General features: G+C 48.0%; 9 protein-coding genes across 9 annotated transcripts; 3 read left to right on the forward strand and 6 right to left on the reverse strand.

Annotated features, from left to right (window-relative positions):
• Window positions 1-1355: 1355 nt before the first annotated feature.
• F5147DRAFT_586157 (uncharacterized protein) lies at window positions 1356-2277 on the reverse strand (the record flags this gene model as incomplete). The annotated part of the gene is made up of 4 exons (XM_041431908.1): window positions 1356-1670; window positions 1853-1912; window positions 1967-2076; window positions 2127-2277. Coding segments are annotated over 4 exons (636 nt in total), but the record flags the coding sequence as incomplete, so codon positions are not given.
• Window positions 2278-4111: 1834 nt separating this feature from the next.
• F5147DRAFT_779947 (uncharacterized protein) lies at window positions 4112-4913 on the reverse strand (the record flags this gene model as incomplete). The annotated part of the gene is made up of 5 exons (XM_041442379.1): window positions 4112-4259; window positions 4313-4382; window positions 4435-4644; window positions 4701-4827; window positions 4878-4913. The coding sequence occupies 5 exons, from the start codon at window positions 4911-4913 to the stop codon at window positions 4112-4114; spliced, it is 591 nt and encodes a 196-aa protein (XP_041286620.1).
• A 52-nt stretch (window positions 4914-4965) lies between these two features.
• On the forward strand, window positions 4966-5725 carry F5147DRAFT_657888 (uncharacterized protein; the record flags this gene model as incomplete). Its single annotated transcript, XM_041434346.1, has 3 exons — window positions 4966-5042; window positions 5100-5267; window positions 5317-5725. The coding sequence occupies 3 exons, from the start codon at window positions 4966-4968 to the stop codon at window positions 5723-5725; spliced, it is 654 nt and encodes a 217-aa protein (XP_041286621.1).
• A 1214-nt stretch (window positions 5726-6939) lies between these two features.
• Window positions 6940-7221, reverse strand: F5147DRAFT_549677 (uncharacterized protein; the record flags this gene model as incomplete). Its single annotated transcript, XM_041430388.1, has 1 exon — window positions 6940-7221. A coding segment is annotated over one exon (282 nt), but the record flags the coding sequence as incomplete, so codon positions are not given.
• On the reverse strand, window positions 7222-7659 carry F5147DRAFT_779950 (uncharacterized protein; the record flags this gene model as incomplete). The annotated part of the gene is made up of 3 exons (XM_041442380.1): window positions 7222-7355; window positions 7403-7547; window positions 7597-7659. The coding sequence occupies 3 exons, from the start codon at window positions 7657-7659 to the stop codon at window positions 7222-7224; spliced, it is 342 nt and encodes a 113-aa protein (XP_041286623.1).
• A 588-nt stretch (window positions 7660-8247) lies between these two features.
• On the forward strand, window positions 8248-8963 carry F5147DRAFT_779951 (uncharacterized protein; the record flags this gene model as incomplete). Its single annotated transcript, XM_041442381.1, has 2 exons — window positions 8248-8333; window positions 8393-8963. 2 exons carry the CDS (start codon window positions 8248-8250, stop codon window positions 8961-8963), a joined length of 657 nt encoding a protein of 218 aa, XP_041286624.1.
• A 325-nt stretch (window positions 8964-9288) lies between these two features.
• Window positions 9289-13409, reverse strand: F5147DRAFT_822979 (uncharacterized protein; the record flags this gene model as incomplete). Its single annotated transcript, XM_041443755.1, has 12 exons — window positions 9289-9807; window positions 9857-10245; window positions 10299-10688; window positions 10734-11102; window positions 11156-11338; window positions 11366-11372; window positions 11426-11623; window positions 11672-12391; window positions 12438-12667; window positions 12719-13130; window positions 13177-13306; window positions 13357-13409. The coding sequence occupies 12 exons, from the start codon at window positions 13407-13409 to the stop codon at window positions 9289-9291; spliced, it is 3600 nt and encodes a 1199-aa protein (XP_041286625.1).
• Window positions 13410-14546: 1137 nt separating this feature from the next.
• Window positions 14547-15639, reverse strand: F5147DRAFT_657890 (uncharacterized protein; the record flags this gene model as incomplete). The annotated part of the gene is made up of 7 exons (XM_041434347.1): window positions 14547-14665; window positions 14729-14792; window positions 14847-15008; window positions 15064-15163; window positions 15236-15249; window positions 15313-15371; window positions 15597-15639. 7 exons carry the CDS (start codon window positions 15637-15639, stop codon window positions 14547-14549), a joined length of 561 nt encoding a protein of 186 aa, XP_041286626.1.
• A 232-nt stretch (window positions 15640-15871) lies between these two features.
• F5147DRAFT_586178 (uncharacterized protein) lies at window positions 15872-16120 on the forward strand (the record flags this gene model as incomplete). Its single annotated transcript, XM_041431910.1, is given in 2 exon segments — window positions 15872-15949; window positions 15968-16120. Coding segments are annotated over 2 exon segments (231 nt in total), but the record flags the coding sequence as incomplete, so codon positions are not given.
• Between the last annotated feature and the right edge of the window lie 258 nt (window positions 16121-16378).

The raw sequence follows: 16378 nt of genomic DNA on the forward strand, positions 1-16378 counted from the left end.
GCCGAGTATCGTTGCGATAGCTCCTCAAGTCCTGGTAAGAGGCTTCTGAGGCTCCAGATGGTCCACTGCCTTCACGGTACCCTCCAGCTCTGCCTTCACGAGCTTCAGGCCGAGCCGCATAGGGTGTGGGATGATGTGTGTACATCATGTCTTGATGATATTGCGGCTGGTTGTTGCTGACACGTTGATAGTCTATCTGCTCGCGATGCTGACCAGGCTGGTTGCCATGTTGATAATAGTTTATCAGCTCGATGTGGCGCTGATCAGCCTGAGGATAATGACGATTTTGTGAGACTTGGAACTGAGACACAGCATGAACATGTGACGTTGCATCCATGGAGTCACTTGATGATGGTGGTAGCACGAGGGCCCGTTCTTGGATGCCACATGGGCCTGGGAGGCAGGCTTGGACAGGTCTCAACATCGGCTGCATGGCAAGGTCAGAACCCCCGTTGGCGTCAGAACTTCCGTTGGTGTCAGAACTCCTGTTGATGCCAGAACCTCATCATTGGTGGCATTTGTTCCTCGCATACCCTCGATGTATACAGCAGCTTGACGGGCAGCTTCCTCAGAACCTGGAACAATCTTCTTCGGCTTGGGGCGCTCTAAATAGGAGTCATCAGCCAAAGTCCAGCATGTAAGTCATCATTCGGACTCACCACGTTGAATTGGTGCCTTCAAAGGCTGCTCTGGGCTATCACAAAGGCGTAACAGCTCAATTTCTGAAAGAGAAATTGATCAGTACAACAGGATGACACATGAAAGCCTTGCTTACCAGGCATTTTCTCCTGCCCCAAGTCTGATTCCACTGTGACTGAGCGATAACGCACCTTCTTTGCAGTCTTCTGCCCTTTGCCAGTGCCCCTCAACAGGGTCTTGGTCCTCCTTCAACTCATCCTCGGCATCTGACTCCGAGCTGGCCTGTGTGCTGGACATGTCGATGGGAGTGACCTCGTGTGCTGCTGGTATGGATGTCTTCTTTCCGGTTGCCTTCAGTGGACGTGGAGGAGGACGCTTATGGAGCTCAACAGTCGGGACGAGCTTCTGCTTGCAAGGGATTGTCTGTGGTTGTGGAGACTGGTCATTCACGAGAACGGGGGATGCATGACGATGGGAAGCTGCTTCCTTGCATGTCGGGGGCTTCTGGATCTTTGTGCCCGCTGCACTTGGTCCAAGACGGGCCAATCCCTCACGATCGATGGTGCCGTCTACAAGCATGCGACGACCGCATGCATGCATGGACTCTTCAGGAGGAGCCTCGCCGAATATAATAGGAGATGTTTTGTCTATAAAATGATTAGTTAGCCATATGAGAATTGAATTGATTCGCATGTACTCAAGTCTCCCATCTTTTGTCATTTGATGGTCAATCTGCCTGATCGCAAGGCATCTGCAAGTACGACATGTTCACGTTTATCGAGGTCGCTGATGCATTTGGGTTGTGCAACCGTTATGCATGGCTCTCCTGGCATTAACATGTCTTCAGGATACCCTCTCATCACAAAATGGTGACACGCCAGCTCGGCGGGTAATAGTTTCCATGGGAAAGTTCCTGACTGTGCCATTAATTTCCCGCCGAGCTTACTGAACATCAAGGTCATGCTGACTTTGATACATTGTATGTGGTCGGCCAGTGTCTTCCAATCGAGATTGTCGGGAACCTCCTGTACCTCGTCATCCTCTTCTGCTACTGCTGGCGCACGCGTGCGCCGCCCAGGCAATGCCATTTTCTTTTCTGAAGGTTTGAGCTGAGCCTCACCATAAACATCCTCGACAATGGCAAGAGAAGCCTGGTGGCTGAAAAAGAAGTCAGTTGAAGTATTGAGGCGAAAATATAATTGACTTACTACACATGGGCCTTAAAATGCCCCACCATCGTGTCCTCATCAGCACGACAACGGGAAGCCCAAAACTACGAGAACATGCAGTCAGCAAGGCCTATGATACACCGATGATTAAAAATTACCTCTTCTGCACCAGAGGTTGTGTGTATGTACCCGATTGACGCATCTTGATTCACGACCTTCCCGCACATAAGCAGCGCTGCTTCAAAGCCATGCTTTGCGGTGGCCATATCTAGCTGTATGCTCCATCAGTGCATGGAAATTGAGTATACAATGTAAGACTTACCAAGGATGTCACTTTCTTTGTCAACCTCGTGAATTCTTGTGACCGCTGTGCGACAGTCAGAGGCGGGCCTGAAGCTATCCGTGTCTCGTCGAATGTGTCGAGGATCTCTTGCCAATCATCAGGATATGCGTCCTGGAAGGACCTATAACATTCGCCTTGGATGGTTGATGTGACTGCACCCCAACATGAGTCACAACGACTGAACTAAAAGACAGACTTACTGATGACATTCGCATCTTTGCCAGCTCGCTGTAGCTCGCACAGGCGGTGAGCTTTGAAGTATTGCCCGTAAATGTTCCAGTGGTTTGTTCCATTATTGATGCGGCCGCAAGACTTGAGAAATAAATTTAAAACTTGCTGCGTTGGCATGCCAGTCGAAACTGCAAGCTCATCGATGGTGCGATCAATGAGGTCAAACTGTTTTTCCATTGCAGCGTTGGCATCTTCTGACCTCCAACCAATGATGGCGGCACCTGAAGGCCCTCCCTGGGTGTCCATCACATTGGCGGGAGTGGGAGGGATGACACGGGTTGCAGGAATATTGAGTCCAGGTAGAAGTGGAACATGTGGAGGCGTGTTATGTTCTGGTAGATCGTGCGGGATGAAAAGGTTGGTTGGCTGCATGACATTGAACAATCCCCCAGCCATATAGTCCCATGATGGGGCGGGGACGTCGAGCGACGAGAAGTCGTAGGCATCTCGTTCACCACTGTGGATGGGCAGATCTTGTTGGGTCTGTTCCTGCATAGTGATGAGGGGTGCTTGAGGAAAAATCACCTCACAGGGTGCTGGGAACACTTCCTGCATGAAGTGAGGGTCGCGAGGTCCCACAGGCGACCTCTCGCGTGACACACTGCATCTAGAAAATTCTAAGGAGCTGCCTGGAGGTACCCCACCAGGCACTTCCAGCCGACCTTGCGAAGAACCACCAGCAGGCGACCTCTTGCGTGACACACTGCGTCTGGAGAATTCTAAGGAGCTGCCTGGAGGTACCCCACCAGGCACTTCCAGCCGACCTTGCGAAGAACCACCAGAGAAGTGTTCTAGGTGTGAACTGGGCATGCCATCTGGTGCATGGCCATCAGAGCCATTGTCTGGAAGCAGCTTCGCTCTATTGTGGGCACTTTTTTGAACAAGACCACCGTCGCGTGAGGTGGGTCTTATGCGAGTGCGAAGTTTGGTAGGAGTCTGGATAGGGGGGGGGTGATTTTTGACGTCCTCCTCCAATTTGCTCGGAGTGAGATTCCATAGGTGTGAAAGAGGGCGTTGAGGAGTGCGGAAAATTTTCAGGCAGATTCATTGCAGGGTAATATTGTTCATTCATTTGCTACATTAGAAACACGGTCAGATAAACTATGGCAGATTATGAACATGCGAACTTACTTGGGAGAGGAGCGAAAGATGTAAGATATGAAGGGTGATAGACCAACACAAGGCTAGTCCGTGTTTAAAATGAATGTCTGATGCAACATAGATCAGTGATAAATGGTGCAGCTCAAGATGCACTCACCTTCGTCTAAGCAAATACTAGCAAGGTGCGGTGACAGAGCAATTTTTTGCTCGAGGGCAACATTGATCCTACAGGCGGCGATACGAGTGGGAGGAAACAGGCGCAAAAAAGTGCGTGTGATGCTTCCATGCCTTTCATATTTCTGGGAGAGTACCAGAATGCTCATATTCCATAGGGATTCACTGACCGAAAGTTACTAGGACAGAAGATTGACGGCAATTCACTGCATACCTTTGTGACATAGCATAAGCGCACTCCTCCAGGAAGGCTCACAAGACCATGGAAATTGCTAAATGATGAGGGATCCTCCAACTTGGGTGGGAGGCACTGGAGCATCTGAGGGCACGCGAGGTTAGACATGAGGTTCCCGCGTGCAGCTTAATCAGCCAATAAACATCACGCAAGTCTTAATTTCACTTTGTCTGGCATCAGCTGTCAAGCAATACTATACATTCAATAGGTGTAACTACTTTACAATTCTGGGGACGCCCAGGGTTCCACCATCTCAATGTGTCCTTCATTGATTGCAATCCTAACTTTTTCCTCCCCAATTGCGACGGAATCAACATCATAGTAAACAGCGTCAGTGACACCCAGAACGCAGTTAAGCGCATTCTCCCTGGTGTCAAAATGATTAAATACGATAAGTACCTGGAACAAATCTGCACTCACCAGCCTGCCACTACACCGATGTGAGCCCCACGCGTGACACAGAAGACCATTTGAGAGGGTTTGACTTGTACTGGAATATTATGACAGTTTAGCAAGAAGGATACATTTGTTAAATGACATACCTGGAATGTTGTAGAAAATGGCCTTGTAGACATGAAGCACACACTCGTCTGCCAATGATCTCACAGCATTCTCGAATCGAGGATGGTTCTGATTGATGACGGTGAGCTCTGGCCTTGCAGTGGAGAGTGCGCCATTGAGAAATATGACTTGAGGTGAGAAGAAAACACGCTCGATGACAAATGGTATGGCCGTTGACATGGTCTGCTCTGCTGGGGGAAAAAACGTGAGAATTAGTAGAGTATTCTGAAAGGTTGAAAAGGCTCACCTGAGAAGAAGTGGGAGATACCTACCATCACATTCGGCTTGCCCAAAAGGGTGGCATATGCATCATGGTGGGCAGGAAGCAAGAAGTGCTGCGCTACTCGAACAAATTGCATTGTGATCCTCTCAGGCTGATAGAATGTTAATTAGGACAGAAGATCAACGGCGATTGAATGTGTACCTGCATAATAAGACACTCTCCTCTTGGGAGGCTCATTTCTGAACCTCCACTACAATTTTCAACCTTAGTCCTCTCCAACAACTATCCGATGGCTCGTCCAACTATTCATAACACAGCTCAAGAAAGAATTGAGGCACGAGAGAAGAACAAACACTATTATGCAAAGTATGTCATTATTTTATTAATTGGTCCTGAGACTGTTCCTGACACTTACTTGTAAAGACATAGAGACGCAATCTTACAACGGCGGAGGATGCATGGTGTCCAGAAACGTGACAAGGAAGAAGAGGCGATAATGAAAGAGATATTGAGAGCTGTGGCAAAATTGCATGGCTGTGACGACGATGAGTCTGAATCAGACACTGATAATTCGAACGACGATGACATACTGTAAGTTTAAAAATAGAAACATAGATTGAAATCAATTAATGTCCAACAGATCCGATCTGCCAGCATGCTTACACGCTATCAAAATCGCCAAGGACGACATGCTTGTTTTGATTGGTGCCGACCCCTGTGAGTTCGCCAAAGACAAGTTGGCCGAGTACGTCAAGAGCATCCCAGACAATTGCAGCGCTAAGGGTGATATTAGTATCATCGCGAACTCAATCAGCGAGATCGAAAGTATACTCAAGCGTGTCACTGCTGTGCAAGACGAAATCCTAAATTTCTGTGGTCTCTCACCTGACTCTGAGTGGCATGCCGCTGACACAGTCTCTCGATTCTTGAAGACTACAGTCGCATATTTGGAGGATATCCAGCTTCTTGAAATGTCCGGAGGAGTTGTAGAGCTTACAATAGCACAATGGTTGGGAGAGCTGATGTATCAGAAGGGAATCAAGATTTGAGTAGCATACATGATTCGTGACTACAGCCCGAAATTCAATTTAATTGTGACAACAGTGTGTGGTTCTACGATACTGACTACTGCTATCGGGTAGGGGGGATATATCACACAAATTGGAGAAGGAACAGTTACAACAGCGCGCGCAGAAATATCAATACCTGGGACGCTTGGCAGGGCGACAACGACTCTTTCTAACATGTAGCTGCTCATCCGGAGACATGCTTTCATTATCTGTATCGTTAGCGTATTCAGAGCTCGACGCAGATCGTTCCACAGCAGTGATTGGCGGGATAAGATCACTTGCTTGAGTGATGGATGAATGTCTTGTGTTTCGGACCACCCTAGAGACTGGACGGTGTTACGCTGACTGTAGGTCGGCGTGTGCGAACTAGGATAGTTCTTCTCAGCGACGACTCGAGTGAGTCTACTGAAGCTGAGCGTGGTCTGGCTTTGACGGAACGTCAAGGATTCCTCTGGTTACCTCGGTAAGACAGCGCTCGTCGAGATACAGGGCTAGCGGATACGTGCTAAGTCGTATGGGGGCGACTTAGAAGTGCGGTCTCACACAAGGAAGCTGGTAAGCTTAGATGAGCAAGTTCTGGGGATGAACCTAGTAGATTAAAGTAAAGTCTAAGTACAATAATCTGTGTCTACTTATAGGGAAGTACTACAAGTATTCTAGCTCAGTCTGTAATCAATAGTATATCGTACATCTATGATAACCAGACATGAGGTTCAGATAAGATACATGAGGCTTAACCTCTGATCAAGCATGCTGCGCCAAGGGCAGCTGCGCATAGGTACAGGCAGGTACAGGAAGCGCCAAGCGCGCTCTGGATCTTCATGAAGCGACATGCTGTATACATGCGCTGATCTAGGGTGTCCATGAGGCGTACAGCCTCCATGAAACAGGTACAAGGCCGTCTAGGCCAGGGGCGGGGTCATAGCGTCAGGCGGGGTCATAGCACCATGAGGCGGGGTCATAGCGGTCCAGACCGCTGTCTTTCTAGGCGCAGGCGGCGCACCGCCGCGCGGGGAGTCTAGCAGAGCGGGGGCAGGCGTAGGGAGAGCTGGGGCTCTAGTAGGTGTTACAGATCCCTGTAACAGACGGGGTGGCGGCGGGCGTGGGATCACTCTAGAAGCTGGCCGGGGTGGAGGGATCACTCTAGAAGCTGGCCGGGGTGGCGGGCGTGAGATCTCTATGAAGACCTCAACACGACGACGAGTAAGAGGTGTAGCAGGAGGGGTAGCAAGATAGGGAGGCCCATTTCGGTCAAAGTCACCGTTAGCAAACGCACGTCGCCCGTGGGAGTGGACTGAGCGATGTCTGGGTGCCTCCCCAATGACGATAGGGTCTCTTGACATGATGAGGCGTGTGCGAGCAGCATCGCTTGTGACGGCTCGGATGGTAAGGGTGCCTGACTTGAGTGCATTGACAAGATTTTCATGGTGGGCACGTGTCAAATCGTGGATGCCTTTGGACCGAGTAACTGAAGGTCAAATCTCGCCGGGCATAATAGTTTCGTCGGGGTAGCCTTCGAGGAAAAATCCAAGCTGGGCTAGTTCCTTAGGTAGGGTTTTCCAAGGAAAGTTGTTTTTGGCATGTCCATGAAGGGTGCCACCAACAGATGCTAGAAGAAAGTCAAGATTAGTCTAAGAAGGAGGTGACGAGACTTACTGACAAGTGCTGTCAATCCACTCATAACGCAAGGAATGCCATCGAGAGCCTTCCATCCATCGTCGACTTGGAGACCTGTGGTAAGCTCACTAACTCCACGATCTTCTCCTCCCAGATCCTCTGTCGACACTGCCGCATCTATGAGCTAGAAGCGATGATCAGGACCCAAAAATCAATTTGACTAGGTGACTTACTATCTGAGAAATTGTGAAAGAGTGCGCGTCCGTCTGTGTGGTAGCATCAACGTGTGACGACATGGATGTAGTTGTCGTCCAACAGGATGTGATCGATAACAGGCCATAGAAACCTTCAGAACATGGATAAATAATTAGTGTATTCGAAATGTCGAGCTTCGAAAAAACAAGGGTGAGCTCTGACTTACCATAATTGGTGAATGACTCCCAAGAGGGTCGCGTACGCTTGGAGGCTCCTGCGAGGGTAGATGACTTATATAATATATTCCATTGGGATCCTCTGACAGAATTAAAAGTTAGGACAGAAGATTGACTGCGTACCTGTGTGACAAGACACCGGTGGGATCCTCGACTCGAGTGAGAGGCGCTGGAGCAGTTGGGGGAGCTGGCTGCCTGCTGGAGGTCTGGTGGCGCGTGCGACTTGATTAGCCAATAAGTGTTCAAATAAAATTCACGACTAATAAAAAACATGTCTCAACTACGCTTGTCTTTACGCTGACTTTGCAGACATTGATTTTTGAAATCTCTGTCGTTTGCCGGTTCGATTGGTACCAATATCTCCCAATGTTCGAATGAAGGAAGTCCAACAATGCAATAAGAAACTAATTGTGTGCACACCTTTCATTGAGTCTTTACGTCTCTACCGTCTGTATGGGTCGAAAAGCCAGATATCTTACCTTGGCAGAGAAAACTGCTGCATTGCACAGACAGAAGGTGAACCATGCACAGTCTGAGAGGTATGTCGTTATACTATACATACAGTCAGTATTCTTAACCTTCAAATTGTTGCTGGCAGGGGGAAAGCTACTCATCGACTTCGACGTTCTCAAAACTATGCTAAAGCACACAGCCACAAAGGCTCATCTAAGCCACCCCTAATATCATCCCAGCTTCCACCGTTACCTCGAAGTCTTATCAATCTAGCAGTCACCTCCCTTCCAGACGGCGAGCTATTTCATCTCGCTTCCCAAAGTGCTGACAATCTGGACGAATCAGAGCTCCCACAGTGGGACAATAATCCTCCATACACCATGCCTCCTCCATCCGATACCCGAGCAGAGGTTCATTTCACGGAAAACCTTGTACAGGTCATGCACGGCCGTAACTCATGCTTGGAGAAGGAGGAACTACAACAACGTGTACAGAAGTACACCGCAGGAGTGCTAAATCTTTGTACAGAGATGAAAGATGCTATTGGCGTGCTGCTAGGACAGTGGTACATATTACAAGATTACATCTCTGGTACGAAGGACTGTGATAGACACTTCAGGATGGCCCAATGCCTCTTACAATGGCGTGCGCGCAGGATTTATCTCTATCACACCGAGGTTCAGAAGATGTTGAGCGGACTCAATCCATACATTTAGCTACACAATCAGAATGTAGGGATTGATACTACAAGTGTGCGAAGGTGGTAACGAAATGCAGATATATCATCTTCCTTCAAAGCTGTACAGTGGCATCCACACAATGTTGCTGCGATCATCGCAAGCACCCATACACCACAGTCATAGCCATCAGTCTGAACAGCTGTTGTCTGAGGTTGAATTAGAACACACATACATGTCCGATTTATGACATACTTACTATCAGCAGACGTGCAATCCAATTGTCAAAGTCGATATCAACTCTGAATGCATGATCATGTTGCCGAGCGATGTTGAAAAGTCGAACGATCAATTTCATAATATCCTAGATGTATTGAGTCTGGATGAATGATAAAAGAGGAACTACAATGGTGCTCACTCTGACATCGCTCTTCCAAGGTCGTTGCTCGGCAAAGCTATCGAATAGGTGAAGTTCCTTGCTCTGGAGGTGCACAATACATAGCACCCAATGACCAATGATTGAGGGTCTATGAATCGGTATGATCCACACGTCCTTGGCCCAATAACAAGTCCACGATATGTTGCACCAAAGCACGTCATCAGACGCATTGTACCGAATGCGGGGGAGGTCGTGCGTGGACAAGATCGCATATTGCGCTACAGCAGGAGAAGCTTGCAGAGACTCAGAATAAAGCAATGCTGCACAACCATTGATGAGGCTGTCGTTCAGCAGTGCAGTAGGCAATGCAAGGATCTTGATATCCTTTGGTTCGAAAATTTGATGTGGGAATGCATCGCGGGGAGGACGAACCCTGGTGGTGATGACTCCAGGGACAATAACGGTAGTGTCATTCATTGGTGGTACTGGGTCAACAATGACTCGCTAGATAAACTATGAACACCTGGACAACTGCAAATGAAATATTACTTACCTCGGGAGTGTGCCAGGTAATGAGTGCATGAGGCTCGATTGCAATATTGATGTCTTCTTCATCTTCACTGTCAGGAGTGTCAACATTTATTATGTCAGCAAAAGCAATGTGCTCGGGTGGAGGATCATCGAAGGACGCAGCGATAACCTCTGGATCCTCTTCGCCCTCCTCTTTGCCCTCCTCCAGGGTAGTGGCACAGGATATCGATGTTTGAGGAATCCAGTGAAGCGCAGTGTCTTTGGAAGCACCTAAGATCCGCATCACTAACGATTCAGCATGTTTTGCACGGGACTCAAACCGTAGTGATGACGCAAGTGGGTTAGACCAACGGATTTGAAGATGTTGGAGATGTTCCTGCCGCTGACGTAGTAAGATAGAAAATCTGATGTCTGTGAAGCAATTAGTGCATATGTCAAAGATGGACGTCAACAAAAATACATACTTTCAGGCAACTGCAGGGTGAGTTCTATTGCAGCGAGTTCATCACCAAACCACCTGCAAAGATTGTCAGCTTCTAGCCCAAGACGTCGCTGCTCCTCGATGCATCTATCGCGCTTTAACATAGCGCATATCCCATCACGAATATCCTGATCATCCAGCCAACGAGGAACCTCCCCAACTGAAGGTGTGATCCAAATATCCTCCATCAGTGTTTGATCATTGCGGAGTTCATTCAGCTTGGTGGGGAGAGGCATTGGAAGAGGAATACCACAGCCTGGTTCGTATAGTTCTTCGAGGCGTTCGCAGTATCCATTGAATTTACGTAGTGCGGCCAGCAAGGCTGGTTGTCGCTTCGATATGGCCTTTTGGGTCTGCTGGTGAAGTTTCATCCCTGCAAAGTGTTAACACACATCATGAAGCAAGTCTAGCCCCCTACCTAATGCTTGTTGTGTGCCACCAACGGCATGATCGAGCTTGTCCCATTCAAAGAAGCTTCCAATTGCATGCTTCTGAATGTTGATCTTGAGGTCGCGTGCCAAGAGAAGTGTCCAAACAAATTTGATGTTTATTCCTTCCAGCTCGGGGAACTTGTCATGAACGTTGAGGGAAGCATATAACACATCAACTTTGTCCATGAGGCATTGGTGACTTCGTTCGAGGCTCTCGATCGCATCGAGTGTGCGTTGGGATACATTTCCCTTTGTAATAACCTCACTTGTTGCTTGAAGAGCCTTGTCAGAGGCATCGAGGTCACCTTGTAGGGCAAACACGGTGTCCAGCTCTTTCTTGAGCCGAGCAGGAGCATCTGTAGAACATAATCAGGCTCAGGCTGGACAATGCGAAAGAAAAAGAATGCACGAGCACGGATGGACAACTGTGACTGTCGCTGCAGAGCCCATTGATGTCGCAGATCTTCAATCGTCGCATCACACTCACTCAGCGTGGTCTGTGCAGCTGTCCCTTGTTCATGAATTCCCCGCTTAAGGCAATGCCGGATCCAATCACTGAGGTCAGCACGCATCTCAAGACCGATGGCAGCAGCTTGTCAGTCAAGTAGCCATAACCGACACTGTCTCTATGGTAACTCGAACATCAGTAGAGATGAAACAAAATTTTGAGGATACATACAGATGAGGAGCGCTGAATACCTATCAAGCGGATAAATCTTGACCATAGCCTCTCGGTGCCTTCTCCGTCTGAAAGGCCAAGGCCTTTGCATATGCGTGGGTTGTGAACAAGTTGGCACGACCATTCGTGGCCATAGGCATGCATGGCCGTTGTTGCAAATCGCAAGCGCTTTGTCACAGCTTCGGGAAGTATGTTGTACTTAAATGGATCAGCAACAAGGTTCAAAGAATCACAAAGATGACTCACCTGACTTAATGATCGTGAGAGAACACATCCCACGTCATACAGAGTGACAACTGTTGCACTTCGAGGTAATAACACAAAAAGGTGATCAATAAGGGCGACGGCGTATTTCTGCTGCTCGCCTGGAGTGTCGATGTTTGCAAAGAAGAGGGGAATGTTGTGGCGACATATTAATGCCATGACTCCCGTGTCATCGAAGCTATCCATGGCTGCTTTTTGCTTCTTTCCATCGGCAGCTTCATATGAATTCTCGCATAAGTCAATGGCCTCATGGGGTACAAGTGGTGCATGCGGTTTCAGTGCAGACTTGCGACTCCGATCAATATGACGCCCAATGTCATCAACCTGAGCTTTAGGTAAGAAGTAAGAGGGATCATAAAAATGGGGTGAATCGCCTGCTGAACGCCGATGTCGATGATGGAAGTTCCCATCAGTAGCAACATGAATATCTCCACCTTCTTCCAGCTGCCTTCCAAATGAGACCCCCCCAAAACAAGCAGGACAACGCTGAAGAAGGATTGTGGCACAGCGCTCACGCGGAACCACGTCTACAGTGGGCGCATATGATGCGGGATGCTCTGGGGGATCTCGAGAGGCATCTACCAAGTCTCGGCTTGCTTGAACAGCGCATTCTAGCTGGGATTCGAGCTCCACCTGTAAGACATCAAACCATAAGATAGCTTGACCGAGACTTTGCCAGAAAGGTTCTTGGATAAATTCACCCTAAGTTGTGTCAGATCTGAAGGTAAGTCAACTTTGATTCACATACCTTAGCATTCGTCATGCGGAAACCTCTGCGGATGTAGTGTGTGTGCAGGGCAGATGCGAGAGCATTCACAGCATCACATGAGCGCTCAAAGAGTGTTCGATAGAAGGTGAGTAGCTCAGTAGATACTGCCATGCATGGCTGGGAGGGGGAAGTTGGGAATAAACTGTGAAGAACCAGGACTTGAGGTGCGGTAGCACATCTGCAACTCAAAATGTCGAGGGTTGTGAAGCCTCAAACATCTTTAGCGACTTGAAGTATTCGATGCACAGATTGAGACTTACCATCGAAGAACAAGCCAATCATAGTTGTGCGTTTCTGTGCACACTTCTGCGAGTGACATGCAGACAGAATCGTCGGAGGTCGCTCGACAAATTTTCCAACGGTCCTCTGAGTATACTCGAGCTGAACATCGACGAGAGTGGGTATCAGTATCTTCCAAGTGTCATATAATCGTGCGGCAGCGATGTCAGGTAGAATGCGGCGATTTGGAATGAACTCAGAGGTGTTCAGCGGTGGAATCGAGTCTTGAGGCTCAGTAAGCGGTGGGACTTCATCTTCAAAGAGAAACAAGTCCTCGCAAGCATCGGCAGGCATGTTCTCCTCAGACGAGACAGCGGTAGGTAACATGTCCAGCTGGCATGTGGTCGTTTGTTCAGAATTTAGTTTTCCTGCGAGGAGAGTTGCCAATTTGGCCTGCAACTTCAGTTGCTTTGCTTTCTGGCCGGGGAGTTCTACTAACGTCTGGGTTTTGCGTTTGTTCCTTGGTTTCCATGGACTGACATGACAAACTGAACACCCAACCCAGACGTTGTGGGCTGGGCTGCACGAGTATCTGAGCGTGGAGCCATAGAGATGAAGGTAGAAAGTAACTTGTAAATTTTTATTTGTTAATTAAAATACATAGTACGTACAAATTCACATTGAGGTACGGAGGTCCCCATGCCTCAAGGGCAGCGCGAGGTATCCAGGCATCCTGGAGCCAGGAGGTGGAGCATGCGAGCAGCCTGGCGGGAGGGCAACGAGGTATGATATTATTTTTAGAACGAATCCTAAATTAGATTGGAGAATCATAGGCCTTTCAGGCTGGTTTCCCATAACATAGAAACCCGGCCTGAAAGCCTACCTTTTGCCTCCGGAAACTGCTGCCTGAGGTGTTCATATGTGCCCACATAAGGAACGGCACATTCCAACTATTCTACTGCCCCACTGACGACAATGTTGCCGACACTTTCACAAAACCCCTCCCACGTCCTCACCTTCAGAAGCTTCGACTCTCGATGAGCTTGGAATGCGCTCGAGGGGGAATGTTGGAGTCCAAGCGATCCGCTGAGTCGTTGGCCGACAGATCCGAGATAGGAACGATGAGGGAATAGCATGTTACGAGCGCATCCCGAATGAGCGACGAACGAGCGATGTTTGACGTCGGCTTGTGCTCTCCAATATACGACTACAATTTTCATTCCTATTCTATCTGCACTTATAAGAGTTTGCATTTTTGTAGGAACATCTCAGTCTGTTTCCAGAGACTGAGATGTGAGTACATACGTCTACCTACCATTGACAAAAGCTAACGAGCCATAGATACTTTGTCCGTTTAGGTACATAGTTTCTGGCCAATGTTAGAGTCTGTTTCCAGAGACTGAGATATACTTTGTCCATTTAGCTCTCTCCGCGTCGTCTACGCGCCTCGAATCACTATACTCTTGCCAGTGTTTTCTCATGAGAGGTTGATGCAGCTTGTTGTATTGCAATAACTAGTACGCAATTGGCATTGCACATCAGCAAAAACATTGCTGGCTATATAGTACTATATAGTTGGGATAGACCGTGTAGCTCTGTTGTTACCTGCCCTGTATATAGAATGTGAGGTAACTATATTGTGCTATATAGCACTATGTAGAATCAGGTAGCCCTAACAGGCGCTACAGTAGTAGCCTGTATTTCATAGGACTACCTACTACAGGGAACTACCAGCAGCTACATAGAGGAATAGAGTAGCACACAAAATAGCACGAAAAAAAATTGAATTCAGATACATAACACAGCGCTACCGACAGATTCTACTAATGCCTTGCACAATCCTCCGCGCCCTCTTCACATCTATGAGCCTCAACTCCTGTTAGCCTCTGCACCCTCCTCCTCCTCAAGTTGGTACTCGTGAATCGCATCATCAAAAGCCTTGTCACCAATCCGGGATGCAGCCGACAGCAGAGTGAGGGCTTCGACACCTGCATGCGAACTTAAAAGCACAGATGTTAGGTTGGCACTTGCGAAAATATAGTGCGACATACCGAACCCTGTGATGCTACCATCTTGCAGTAGCTCGTATTTATAGAGCCCTGTCAATGTCCAGTCCTATTATCCAACAGTCAGGACTCAAAAGCTCATGCAGGCCACTGTGCTACGTACCTTGAAGGCAAATGCTGAACCATTTTTCAAAGATTCTGCCAGGTCTTGGTTTTGCCCTATCACATCCCTCGAAAGACTTGGCTGGAACCCAAAAAATGAGCTCGTAAGTGAGCGCATCTTTATTTTGAGTTCACCGCGCACATGTGATGTGCGCCGCAAGAGCTTCATAATATATAAATTAATCAGACCAGTCATGTACTAAGAACAGAGGACTTACAATTTTGACCACTGGAGGTGTTAATTTGACATTGGCACCTTTGATTTCGCATGCGTCGCGCCAGGCCTCTTTCGCTAACCTCGTCTTTCGGGACCAGATACTAGCTTGCAAAATTCCGCAGGCATCAGTCGTGGTATGGTGCGATGGCCGTCACTGGCAGCTGATTCATTACCCTGATGTTGCATCCTGTATTAGTGAAATGTTACCTTCACTTTTGCACTTTATGAGGGCGTGTCTGGTAGTACTCACCAGCAATGTTACCATTTCATGAGGGTGTGTCTGGTAGTAACCAGTTTCAGTGTCGGGACCTGAAAAATGTCAAGCAGATGCTACATAGAGGACAAGCAAAATGCAAGTAAGTCATGTCAATATTAATAGTGGTTGCAAGAAGCAAGCGAAACATGTTGAAAATTGAACGTCAAAAGTTCAACCATGGGAACTGATGGCATGCGTCTTGATTAGTAATCATTGGACTTTGAAGTGTTTGAATTCTCATAATGCGGTGGACACTGGACACTGGATGTGGAGTCGACCTATGGCCTGGCGCGCGTTTCTACTGTCAACGGTTGGGACCATGATTAGCTTGTGTTTGTGTGACTCAAAAAGCGACCGTAGCGCATTGTTTGAAATATAGTGGTTCAGCAACCGTTGGGCATGGATGGTGTGTTTGCATTTGTGTGAACACGGCCGTTAATCTGACTTGATTCCAAAAGGAAACTGTGCTGCGCAAGTTCATGTCGTCTTCACGCTGACAAGTCAGGCTACGAATGTGTTATTCCCTGCTGGACCTGCTAAACCACCCGCCCACCTTGCTTATGTGGAATGGTTCACATCTTTCCAGCAACCTGAAGCACACCATGGCATGATGAGCTGTACAAAATTTGCCGTTTGATGCGTCATGGAGAGCGTCTCGGACATCCGCAGGGACGTTCATCTTTTTCCAAATTTCGGTGCAGTAGCACCTCGTGAATGGACGGGTAGTACCGTTCTGGAGCTCTGTTCCAGCTTCTTTGTAAACTTGTTCAGTGAGCGACACACTTATTTAACTATTGTGTGATGAGTATAAGCGATTTTGAGAATTTTCGTAAGGAGGTTTTTCCCTGATGACTACCACAAGCTATATAGTACTATGTAATACAAGTGTGTGCTACAGGATCAAGTATTTACTAGTTCGACTCGAAGCACCTCCTGTAGCTTTATATAGCCTGACTGTCAGCTACATAGCTGATGTAGAACTATATAGTGGCCTGCTTGCCTACATTTTACTACAGCGGCTATATAGCACTATGTAGCTGTCACCAGGGCTCCCAAGATT

This window comes from Suillus discolor (assembly GCF_016758755.1).
Source record: "Suillus discolor strain FC423 chromosome Unknown F5147scaffold_95, whole genome shotgun sequence".
NCBI lineage: Eukaryota > Fungi > Basidiomycota > Agaricomycetes > Boletales > Suillaceae > Suillus > Suillus discolor.